The sequence below is a fragment of the Pochonia chlamydosporia genome, chromosome 7, assembly GCF_001653235.2.
Source record: "Pochonia chlamydosporia 170 chromosome 7, whole genome shotgun sequence".
NCBI lineage: Eukaryota > Fungi > Ascomycota > Sordariomycetes > Hypocreales > Clavicipitaceae > Pochonia > Pochonia chlamydosporia.
Window position 1 is genome coordinate 2,439,648 of NC_035796.1, and position 12,230 is coordinate 2,451,877.

At 49.0% G+C, this 12,230-nt stretch overlaps 5 protein-coding genes across 5 annotated transcripts; 2 read left to right on the forward strand and 3 right to left on the reverse strand.

The window, feature by feature from the left end:
* On the reverse strand, positions 1–1,442 carry VFPPC_16532 (monooxygenase FAD-binding protein; the record flags this gene model as incomplete). The annotated part of the gene is made up of 4 exons (XM_018294285.1): positions 1–307; positions 371–765; positions 822–1,230; positions 1,288–1,442. The coding sequence occupies 4 exons, from the start codon at positions 1,440–1,442 to the stop codon at positions 1–3; spliced, it is 1,266 nt and encodes a 421-aa protein (XP_018139321.1).
* Positions 1,443–2,354: 912 nt separating this feature from the next.
* VFPPC_09431 (transcription factor) lies at positions 2,355–4,162 on the forward strand (the record flags this gene model as incomplete). The annotated part of the gene is made up of 3 exons (XM_018287968.1): positions 2,355–2,794; positions 2,859–2,981; positions 3,040–4,162. The coding sequence occupies 3 exons, from the start codon at positions 2,355–2,357 to the stop codon at positions 4,160–4,162; spliced, it is 1,686 nt and encodes a 561-aa protein (XP_018139320.1).
* A 324-nt stretch (positions 4,163–4,486) lies between these two features.
* On the reverse strand, positions 4,487–5,443 carry VFPPC_14601 (hypothetical protein; the record flags this gene model as incomplete). The annotated part of the gene is made up of 1 exon (XM_018292369.1): positions 4,487–5,443. The coding sequence occupies one exon, from the start codon at positions 5,441–5,443 to the stop codon at positions 4,487–4,489; it is 957 nt and encodes a 318-aa protein (XP_018139319.1).
* A 1,885-nt stretch (positions 5,444–7,328) lies between these two features.
* On the reverse strand, positions 7,329–9,699 carry VFPPC_09430 (F-box domain-containing protein; the record flags this gene model as incomplete). The annotated part of the gene is made up of 5 exons (XM_018287967.1): positions 7,329–7,421; positions 7,475–7,612; positions 7,666–8,142; positions 8,225–9,507; positions 9,558–9,699. 5 exons carry the CDS (start codon positions 9,697–9,699, stop codon positions 7,329–7,331), a joined length of 2,133 nt encoding a protein of 710 aa, XP_018139318.1.
* Positions 9,700–10,874: 1,175 nt separating this feature from the next.
* VFPPC_14600 (NUDIX domain) lies at positions 10,875–11,444 on the forward strand (the record flags this gene model as incomplete). Its single annotated transcript, XM_018292368.1, has 1 exon — positions 10,875–11,444. One exon carries the CDS (start codon positions 10,875–10,877, stop codon positions 11,442–11,444), a length of 570 nt encoding a protein of 189 aa, XP_018139317.1.
* Between the last annotated feature and the right edge of the window lie 786 nt (positions 11,445–12,230).

Consider the following 12,230-nt stretch of genomic DNA (forward strand, 5'->3'; position numbering starts at 1 on the left):
TTAGGGTTTTGAAAACGGCTCTCTCAAAAGCTCGTCCATCTTGGCTGCCAGCAAGCCGTCATCCGCGAACTTCTGCACGACCATCTCATCTCGCCGCTTACATGCTTCCTCACCCGATGCTGTTCTCTGCTCGCCTACAGCTCGAGCTCCTCTCACTAGATGTGAAGTCCTAGGCTGGCGCTTTTCGGCATACGGTTTAAATATTGTGGCCGCTAGACTCGATCCAAGCACGAAAGCGCCATCCGGAGAGCTCTCGCCGCCTACCCTCAAGTTTGGAAGAGCATGACTGAGGTGATAGCAGTCCTCTCTAATGTAAGAAAGAGGGTTAACCGGGTCTCTCATAGCATCGGGAAAAAGAGACAGAACTTACAATGCCTGGTTCGCGCCCTGTCCCAGGTGTGGACTCGTTGGATGTGCCGCATCTCCAACTAGAACACATCTTTTGGAGAACCATTCGCCTGAATTCAGCTCTGCGCGATCAAACAGTCCAAACTTGATGATTCTCTCTGAGGAGGCTATCATTTCCTTGACAGCGGGATTCCATCCGTCAAGCAGCTGAGAGAGCTGACTTTTCTGGTGAGGCAGCTCCTCGGTTCGATAAGGTCGCCATGTCTCTGCCGTTTCTTGCGCCTCCCTTTGCGTGATTGCCCAGGAAATATGTGACTTGGAAATGGGGTACGCAATCATGTGAGTCCCATCCGCATACCAGTTGCGCATGGCTGCAGAGTCAAGCAGCGTTTTCGGCGTTTTGGAGATCCCGGCCGTCTATAAACATGAGTTGGAGGGTGTCAAGAAGGGCACTAGACGATGTGCATTCTTACCTGTGTGAGGCCAGTATAAGTCGGGGGCCCTTCAGTGATACCTTTCACTTGAAGCAATGCTCTCCTGCTAGCAGACTTGATTCCATCGCAGCCAATGAGAAAGGAACCAGTAACAGATCGACCACCGTTGAAGTAGGCGGTGACGGAGTCCTCTTCTTCTTTGATATCTAATAGCTCCCAGCCTTCTCTTACATCTATGTGCTGATCAAGGAGTGTGTTCTTGAGCATCAAGTTAATAGAAGTACGTTTGATGCCTGCGAGAGGCTGGCTGTATTTGTCCTTGAAGATGCTGGGAAGGTTTGAAGATCCCAGTATCTTTCCCTCGGCATTGGAGTCAATAAACCTTTGAATGGGCATGGATTCGGCGGTAACTTTGTTGGCAACTCCAACCAGTTCCAAAACTTTGAGGCTATTGAAGTGTGTAAGTCCCCCACTCGCGACCTGAGAGGTCAAAGATCCAACTCACCCATTTGACATGAGCATTAATGAAGCTCCTGCATCTCCAAGCTCTGATACCTTCTCAAAGACTATGGGAGTGTATCCTTTTTGTTTGAGGAGGTAGCCAAGAACCGGGCCGGCAATGCCGCATCCTATGATGAGGACGACTGGCGAGGGTGACATTTCGGGTGTGCTAGTTGCCATTGGAACAGTTCTGAGAGGCGTCAAAATGAGAATACTGAGATTATTTCTGGAAGAAGCTCGTCAATCCAGGATATCGGACATTTAAATACAGGAATATGGATGAAAATTTGAACTTTTCGGATCCTATAGTCTGTGATGAAGCGTCATCAAACGACCGGATCCATGTCCGAGATCCAGGTATTTTTGAGCGCCACTACTCCACCTTGCAGCTGCTAACGACTCCGATTTGTGGATTTGATCTCGGGGAAGACTCATCGCTAGTTCGTATCTTCCATCTCCGAAGATCTCTCACTCTTTGCTGATATTGACTGTAGGAATACCCATCGACGACCCATTCTGGAGGCAATTCTACTTGGAGCAAGTACAGACTGGTCTGCGGACTAGCTGAGGAAAACTAGTGCCATGTCTGCAGAGCAGTCCTCATCCGGCACAACACAACCATTCGGAGTTGGACGATCCGGACATGGACGATCTAAGCGGCAACCTCTGAGCTGTTTGCCGTGCCGTCGGCATAAGCTGCGCTGCGACAGATGCATACCTTGTGGTACATGTGTGAGATACAACAGAGAAGGAGAATGCCGCCTAAATCCCCCGCCGGTCAAAAAGAAGATCAATCGTTCACAAGTCGCCTTGAATTCACGGCCACCCCAAGAGACTTTTGCCAAGGATGTCGAGTCCCCAACTACACAGACGGTCACTAAAGGGAAAACCGGAACTAACTCCAACTCACCGATCCCACAGAAACAACAGTCTGGAGTTGGAGTAGAGGATTTCGTGAGCCAGTTGAGCCAACTCTGCCAAATAGATACAGGAAAAATTCCTTGTATGACTCTCCCTGATCTTTTGCGCCAAAGCTTTCAGGAAGAGGAGAGGCGTGCATTATGGGGGACAATGTCCGATGGTCAGCATCAGAACTCGATCTGGAAACAGCAACTTAGTTCAATGCTACCCTCCCGAGCGCAGTGCGACCTTTTAGTCAACTTCTACATCGACCACATAAATTGGATCTTTCAGACTCTTCATGTGCCATCTTTTCGACGAGAGTACTCACAGTTCTGGGAAGAGGACGCGGATCACGGAGACTGTATCTGGCATTCTTTACTTTTTACTATCCTTTCTGTAAGCGCGCTTTACGTACCACTTGAATCCGTCGGCGTTGTTGGGGTTCCAACCGAATCGATACGTCCACTTGCACGAGTCTGGTATAATGCTTCTCAGCGGGCGCTTAGAGCCGGCGATTATGAGGCACAGCCATGTATTCCACAACTTCAGACCTTTATCATAACTCAACTATATTGGTACGCAACTAATCAACTAGAAATTCTCAATTCGTAAGTCCTCAAGTAGTGTCCTGAGCCCAGACCAAGAGCTACGGCTAACAGATTGATTGCCAAGCCGCCTTGGACAAGCTGTACGGTGTGCCCAAGCAATTGGATTGGACAGAGATACGATGCCGTCTACATGCCTGCGGGACGAAATTCGTCATCGTATGTGGTGGGAGCTCGTTGATTCCGACATGTAGGTGTCTTCGTCAGTAATACTCTCTACGCGTGCTTATTTCCCTGCTCGTCACTAGGTTTCAGACAATATGTCTTGATCGCGCGCCGCTCATCCGACTAAAGCACTGTCACGTCCCGTTGCCTCTGAACTGTAGTGACGGTGACCTGACTGAGACTTCAATTTCTGTTAAGCCAATGGATATCCCCACGGAGATTGGCCTTAACATCTGCAGGGCACAGTTATTCCAGCTCCTCAACATGCGGTACCATGATGATGACGATTACGATGAGAGCGGTCCGCCATACGAGCGCCTCCAATATATCGACAGCAAAATTGAGAAGTTGTTGAAAGAGCTGCCGTGGTACTTTCAGATAAGCGAACGTGGACAACTCCCACAACCCCCTGGATCGCTGCAAGAAGTACTAACTTGGCAACATCATATTTTGCGGACATGTATTTACACACAGCGAATCCGGATGTACAGACCCTTTCTTGGCGCTGGTATCGGAGACGCACGCGATAAATGTATTAGTGCTGCCGAAAATGCAGTCGTGGTTTACCGCTGCTTACGCAAGGACAACGCACCAACGTCCTGGCACAAGTTTCTGCCACAAGCTTATCAGATATTCTCTGTGGCAGTCACAGTGGCGGCTCTTTTGTTAGTGGAACGCAATATCCAAATACCGAGCTTGTATGATGCTGTTAAAGATATGGTTGAGGACCTGGAGATTCTGGAGCGGCATGGCTGTCACGTTCCTGTGGCTACAAAGGGGAGAACGGTTCTACTTAGGCTGCTCACTATGATAGAAAAGCGGACTGCTGGGGAGACGGCATCGGACGAGGCGCAGAGTCTTGTGCCCCAGATATCTGGTATAATGGGCGGAGAGCGGACGACGAGGGCATACATGAGTCGGTTAGCGAGTGGCACCTCGCATGCCGAAAATACACCTGTCAGACTCGGGGCAACTTCAAACGAGACACGAAATGACGACTTGGAAATGAACACAGCTGTGGCGAGGGCGGATGACGCTTTGGATGTCTCTTGGATGAGTTCCCTACTGGATGTGTCGTTTGATGACATGGCTGGAATGTTTGCATTTGAGAATATGAAGGACGGTGGAGGCAAACTGGCTTTGCTTAACTGGGACATGACGGGACTGCTGATGAATGCCCAGCAGAGCAATTCACAAATGTCATAGGGAATGACAATCGCCAAAGGAATATTGTAAAGCAAATTTCTGGATTTGCTATCTAGAGGGATAAAACGCGCTTCCATGATAGCTAACAGAAGCCATTTCAAGGGAACGCAACACACACAGTAAAAATACACTATTTGAATCAGAAAAGAAAAAGATACGGAAATTTCAGGAACCTGCGGCCTCAGCAGAGCACTGGATCAGTTCCATTGGCTGCTCCCGTTGACAATCGGGTTGACAGACTGACAAACGTCAACAGGTGTCCTCAGGCTACTCCAAAGCCCAACCCCCTGCTGACAACTCTGGAGCTATACTACCAGGATCCTCTCAGTACGAATGCAAGTAGAGAGGGGTGATATGATCAGGCTTAGATCTGTCATGAGGCATCTCGACAAATACCTCTCCAGTCAGCGGCTTGCCGTCCTTGTCCAGCACCGGCGCAGTTACCTGGCACTCATCCACGACCGGATAAATCGGGGGAGCACGGCAATACTCCTGGGCGAAGCTGGCAAAGCACATGTCCTTTGTCCAGGCCAGCTTGCCGTCCGAATCCGTCTTGAAATCGTGGCACGCGTTATACGCAGTCCCACACTCGACCCACGGCACCCTCTTGCAGCTCCCGATGAAAGTCGCACTGAACGTGAGGGTCATATAACTGCATGTGGTATGGGCTGGACACTGGAACGTTCGCTCTGTCGTGGTGGTGATGGTCTCGGACTTGGTGTACTGGTCGCTGTATTCATAAGTCACCTCGAAGCCAACTTCACCCCTCTTGCCCCTGGCCGCGACTGCCGCCGGTGCTGCTGGCTCTGCCGGCTTCGCTGGAGATGGTGAGCTGAAGCCTAGTTTGCCCGCTGCCTTGACCGCAATCTTCCAGCCTGTGGTTCTGGCGTCAGTTATGGCCGTGGTCTTGCCGAGCTTCATCGTCGCAGGGCTTGAGCCGGCGGGGGTTTCGTTGTCCACATTGGTCCTGTAGTTGATGGTGACGTTTCGGATCTGGTTGAGCGTGAGGCGCTCCCACGCATAGAGCTTGCTGCATTTGCCGGTATTTCTGTTGATGCAGTCGCTGAGGCTGTGTGCCAAGGGCATCTCAACCTTGTTGACCTCGGTGAAAGGAGCGGTTGTCAGGTTCAAAAACGTGCCGAGTGGCATGCGGGCTCTCATGTCACTTTGGATGGCTTTGGCGATGTCATCGAGTTCTTTGACCGGTGGACCGAGAAGTGGGCTGTTGGCATAGGCTGTGCCTGCCAACAGCGAGGCAAATGTCAGGGGAATGAGCATCATATTGAAGACTTTTGAAGGAATGAAAGCTGGAGCGAATGAATGTAAGTGCAAGTGGGATGTGTTGAAGCGAGTGATGATGGTGGAAAGATGGAGAGAATCACGACGCCTTATATCATTGTGCCTTGTGCTGCCAACAGGACCACCAAATTCCCTGAATGGTAGGTTATACTGGATTGCACCTTTCGATTCTGCATTGCAACCAATCCGCTATCAAAGCACATGCGGAGCATATAGCATAGGAGTTATTAGCTTGGCAAAGAGTTGCTTACAAAGAAAGACACATACTATTCCATCTATTCGTATACTTCTTATGGCGATTCAGTCGTGCTAGCTTCATGAGTACCATCGTACAAAGTCCAGATAATCGAGGGCATAAAGGACGTCAGCATGACATGCCACTTCAATAACCCCCTGGGTAACTGAGCAAATATGGATTGTAGAGTCCCTATTTCAAAAGGCACAGGTTCACATTTTAGATTACATCCTGCGCTTGGGTTAAAGCATGCCTGTCATGTTGGTGGATGCTTCAACACCAGCGACAATCAGTTTTCTGCGACAGCATTTCTCGTCTGGTGTCATAGGACCGGCGACGGTCAGCCTAAAGCCAGAGCATGTCAAGTAGCACCCGTAATTCCATCTGGCAAATAATCAAGCTCTTAGACTGTTGGCACGATATACCTAAACCACAGCTGCGAGCTTCGTAAACAGTATACGTTTTCGCGCCGCAGATTAATAAAGCCAGCATCATTACAAAGGAAGTACCACCTCCTTATTCCCGTGTCATAAAAGCCTTAAATGCAGTTAAATTTGATACCACGGAGAATCATGCCCTTGCATAAGACTCTTTATTACCCGCCAGCGCATGAGGGCCGGCCCGCCGGAGCATACAAAGGATCACGACGGGATGCTCTGCAGAACAGCCGATTTTTAGTGGTACCTTATTGGATAATCAATGCAAGAACTATAAAAACGGTGCGAATGGAGCCGTCGGTGCTGCTTTATGCTCTTGTGACCAGATTGCCCCTTATAATCGTGCGACGGTCCACCTTGGCATCTCCATTCCTCTGTATTGTTGCAAAGCACCAGGATTCGGTGTCTCTTTTCGGTGTAGAAATAGGTAAGAGATGTAATGACATCATGAATTCCTTCCTTATCCTTACATTATACACTATGCTATAAGTGTAGGCAACCGATGTAGCCAGTGGGTGATCGAGTCTGAGTCGCCAGACGTCAGTCACGACAGGCCATGCATGATATGGATGGACACCAGACGACGCGCCAAAAGCGTGGGACGCAATACGCTACCCATTCCAAGCCGCAGAAAGCTGGGCATATCACAACCCACAGTCGGGCAGACGAGATGCTCACCTTGAGGCAAAGATAGTCTGATGATTAATTAGACACATAGAGACCAAATGACCCTATTTCAGCCAAGCTTCCGCATTACATGTGAGGTTGCGCTGGACGTGAATACCAGAAACGCGTATATGCTCAACAGATCTATTTTCAGGGGTAAATGCTAGTCAAATCGAATTAATGCTTTGTCTTCACCTTAATTCCCCAGTCAAACTCCCAGACTTCTAATCCCGCGTCCCTCTTTGGCTGTAGTCTTATGACTGCTTGCGAGGCCAAATCATGCTTTAACACTACGAATGTCAGGCATGTTCCTTAGCCCTGACATTTGGGTTGCCGGATGTTGGAGCATCCTTGTCACAAAGCCAGAATAATAGCCAGAATAATCGCCGGCCATCTTCCACACTATGATTACCACAGCTGTTTAAAACATTTGGCAACTGCCTGCTACCCTCATTAAGCATTTATGCAATGCGCCAGACTTATTGATAGAACATGCGCCATTGGAATTGAAACGATAATCGAGCAGTTGCTATTGGTGAGCTGTTACTTCACTGGTGTTGTTTGTGGTCGGCATCTCGATATCCTCAGATATGACTCCCAGCGCCAGAAGGTCATTGTTATACTACCTTGCGTTAGTTTTGTCAACAGCGACTTTTGGGAAGAGCGGAGACGTACTTGACTCCAATACAATCCAGTGATGACAGATCCTGGGGCAATATTCACGACCGTTCGCACGATTTTGAAACTGGGACTCCGATAGGGACGCGACACGTCATGTTTAAAGTCACAGGACCTTCCGCGATTTGTCCAAATCTGACATGTAAGGTTCAGTGAGAGTTGTCCGGGGCTCAATACGAATCACTTACCTTGAACGATTCCAGCAACCCAGATCTGGCATGCCACGACAGATCATCTTCAAAATCCCGAATTCCTGTGTAAATTTCAACGCCAGAGATAAATTCGCCGCCGGGTCCGTCAATTTCAAAATGCTTGACCCTGGTCGCGGCGTACCTTTCCCACTTGTTTGTCTTGTGATTTGTGGTGGGAACATCCTCGGTATTAAAGTGAAAATGGATGTACCTGGGGTTGCCAAAGGATGCCACTGAAATCCCAGTTAAGTGCCTAAGATGTTGTCCCTTGTGTCCCCCAAATAATGTCCAGTAAAGAGGCTGGTACTTGGTTGTGGCGTTGTCTCTTGGTGGGAAATATTTCCCATGCAGATGCAAGTCCTTGCTTGGAAGTTGGGGATACCAAAACGCACAGTCGCCCACTGAATGTTCTCTGTCCTTCTGAGGCGTGGGAGGGTTAGACTCTGCAATTGCCAACCTCACCATTTTCATACCCTTGGGATCTGTCAGTCGTACTCAAATACACAATTTTGAAGACAATAGAGGAGAAACTAAATGTTACTGGTTGTAAACTTACGTCAAATCCAGCCTCGAGATATGCGATTGGGTTTGAAACCGCAAGCCGTCTTGTTTGTGGCGCTTCAACCGTGGACCCGAACCATGGTGATAGTCGCCCACCTTCCAGCATACATTGAATACCCTGTATGCCTCTTGAACCTACAGCCAAGTTGAATCCTTCAAGGGACACGGCATCCAAAGTCAGCTCTTTGCCTGTGGCACGGTAGCCTAACTGGGCAACCTCGCCTGTCTGGGAAGTGAGTCCTAATCCCGCAATATATTCAACCCCCCCAACACAGATAATCGAGAAAGAGATTTTGGAAAGTACGGCGGGTACGGCTGTTTGCTGTTGATGAAATATTTGACATCCCTCGTGGGGGATATCTGTTGACACCGGATGCACGTGGGCGGTTGCCTCTACCCACGCCAGAGTTGTCGTATCCATTTGAGGGGAATCTAAGAGTGGCCCATCGCTCCATTGTCCAATGAGTGTTTGTTGGACCTGCTGGATTAATTCCCAGATTCTCTGTCTGTTTTGCATGCCCTTGTTGCGGGAAGCTTTGCTGGTGCGACGATAGATCCATCTCCAATCAGTAGTATTGTTCCATTGCCGGGACTCAAATATCCAAGAGCGATCTGCTACGGTACGAAACCTCGACGCCCAGAATTGCTTACTATGGAAGATGGGCACGAACGATCGTAAGGCTCGGCGGGCGTTTAAAGCATCGGCAGTTGGCAGGTAGCAGGCGATTTGAATGGCAAGCTCCGCAGGAAGTGTAGTACAGCGATTTGGTACTATCGTAGGTGCATGGGCAGACTCTTCAATGCGAAAATCCTCCGCTTCTTCCGATAGAAGTGCTTGGATTTCCGGGATATTGTAAGGGTCATAACTAGCATCCCGACAAGCCTCTGTCGATTGAGGATCAGAAAATCGATTTTCCCACGGATAATATTGCTTGTTATTTATGTGGGTCAAGCCTCCATAGTTGTGACCCCAACTAAAGGCGTAGCTTTCAACTGGCAATGGCAGTGACCTGCAAGCTTCAAAGAGTCTCTCATGGGGGACTGGCTGCGGAGCGTAAGCCACTTCCAAGAGAGACCAGCAAGCTTCATGAATAGGAAATCCATAACTACCGTTGAGCGGACGTTGCTGGAGCACTCCAATACGGTCGCGTCTTAGACCCATGTATCCACCATCGTCCCATCTGCCGTTGAAGTTCCGAGGTGCTGACCAGTAAGACGGGTAGTCATCCTCGTTGAGCCCGACCCCGGATACTGAAATGCCGTGCGGATGGGTGTAGACTATGAAGATCAGTGTGTTTTTCTCACCGAAGCGAGACTCTGACGCTCACCAAGACGGTACTTGGTCCTCCAAGACGGAGGGGGATAATACTCGACACCATCGTCATCAGTAACAGCATCGATATTATCGCCCCAATAATCGATGATAGATCCGCAGATAAGGCACGCAAATGTTCGTGTTCGTTGTGCCATGACTAAAATGTTCTGGAGTTTGAAAATACCTGGTCGAACAACACCTCAACAATGGTTCGCAAGCAAGCTTCTCTCAGCGATGTCTGGATGATCCAGTTTTCAGCCTTCGGTGTTCCAACGCGTGATGCCACTGGAAAATTGCCTCACTGTCGGCAGATCGATCACTGTTAAGGAGGAAAGATCGAACGGGAAAACTAGTTAGCTGGGTAAGTAGGGGATTGTACCACTTGGCGCTTTACAAAAGAAGTCAAGTCGCTGGTGTGGCCATAGGTTTGAGGAGACGGCACTGGGGACTCGACGCAACAGGTGCGGGCGTGTGGGTTTATATTAGATTTATTGGTGCGTGGCGTAATAATAAAGTCTGCATGAATTTCCCAAGAATTAGTGCTGTCAAGTCTCATAATTCAATTAATACGGCAGGTGGTCGCATGCTCTTCGGTGTGACATTTGAAAGAAAGAAGCATGAACATTGGAAGCTGCTCCATTTGCAAGTGGCTTAACCTAGACCATGGGATTAGAACAAACGGGAACAAAGGGTCCATTAATAGCTTCAATGTAGACATCAAATTGAATGCAAAGAGCTAGAGGATGCAGAAGACCAGACAGTGCCCCTTTAGGCCCGAGAGAATCTGGTCGGTAGATTGACATGTCTGGTGTGGTGGAAAGGCCGGAGGGATGCTGAGAGGGACATGGATTGATGAGGAAACAATGAAACCAGTGCGGCTTGAGATGGACAGGAGAGGAGATGGACTGCGTTCATTGTTCATAATTGAGTACGTGTACGTGGGTCGGATCGGAGTGATCAACGATGAAAGCTTATCAATGATTCTCCGTGCACGTGCACGTGCACCTACATTTGATGTCAGGTCTGTACGGAGTAATGAGTTGCGACTTCCCATGCTTAGCAGCTAGCACAAGACCAGACTTTGGCTTGCCGTCTTTCGCCCACATGCACATACAAACATTGAAACAGCCAAACACGGGGACACCACAGACTAGAGGTCAAATACTACAATCACCACAAAAGAAAACAAAATAAAACAAAACAAAATAAAACAAGCGAGGACAAAGAATCGAATTGCGCAAACACTCCTTATAGCATCGACAACATACAAAATTCTTGCAGCACCGTCTCACCACAAAAGCCACACAATCTCTCACCAACTTTAGCCGTCATGGCATCCTCCACTTTTACGACGACTCAGTTTACAAGCGAGCAGTTTGTCGAAAGCTGCGGCGCAATCCTGTTCGACTTTACGCAAGAGTCACCCAAAGTCTGTCTGATTCACTACCTTCCCAAAGACGAGTGGCTTCTTGCCAAGGGCAGACGCAATTGCAATGAACCACGACACCAAGCAGCGCTTCGAGAGATGCAGGAAGAAACAGGACTTCCATGTCATCTCTACCCAGTCACAATGCCCACTCGAGCCACGGCCGCGGCGGAAGCCAGCAGCGTTTCCGACCAAGCTAGAACATATCCCTGCCTAACTGAGCCCTTTATGCTGACCTTTCGCGAAATCGAAGGGAAATCAAATGTCAAGCTGATATGGTGGTATATTGCTGAGGTTGACGGTGATATTCCAGAGGGTGCTGCCAGTAGAGGAGAGGAATGGTTCGAGAGCGAGTTCTTCCCCTTGGACGAAGCGGTGAGGCGTTTGACATTTCAGAATGATCGAGATGTTTTGAGTCGCGCTGTGTCTCTTGTAAGGAGCCATGCTGGGGTAGATGAGCACGATCAGCCTTAGTGTCGTGCCAGAAGATGTTCGGCATCCTGCCAGCCCTACTTTGCAGTTGGGGCAGCACTTCCAGTTTCGAGAATCTGCTCCTTGTTGGGGTACTACCAGAAGGGGATCTTTCATTGGAAGAAAATTGCAAAATTGTTTTCCGAGGCGGACCAAAGACCATTTTCAAGCCCTCCACCACATCTGTCCCATGCCATTTCGCTACCACCTTGAAAGACAAATCTACAAAGGGACAAGGCGGTTGCGAAATCTGACTACCCCTGAACGAAATGGCGTATCATAACTAAAATCGGCTGCGGAGCGGCTACATCCAAACCTTGAGCTATTACGGACACGACGGCCTCAAACCTTGAAACTTGACGCCCGGAGGCGACAACTCTAAATGGCGCTGTCGAGCTTCGAAGCTTTTCTCACGTGCTGCCAATAACTGTCCAGAAGGTATTCAATTCATGGTTTTGGCGCTGAATATGCAACGGTAGATTAAAACACAATTTACCAAAGAGAAAGCTGTAAGATATCCTTCCTCGTCGATCCAACTGACACACTTGTCACACACTGAGCTGCCCCCCTTAACTTTACCCAACCGGCTTACTTGGACACACATTTCCAGCCACTCAGTAACCAATAAGAAAGTCTCAAGCTGTAAAATCGAGAAGTAGTCTCAAATCTGATGAAGTTGTTTCGTGCAGGACGCTGCACCGACGACGCAGGCAGCTCTTGCGTGGTTCTTCAATCGACTGATCATATGTTGGGGAGCTTGGGTATGGTATTAGCCTTTAGACAAGGTTC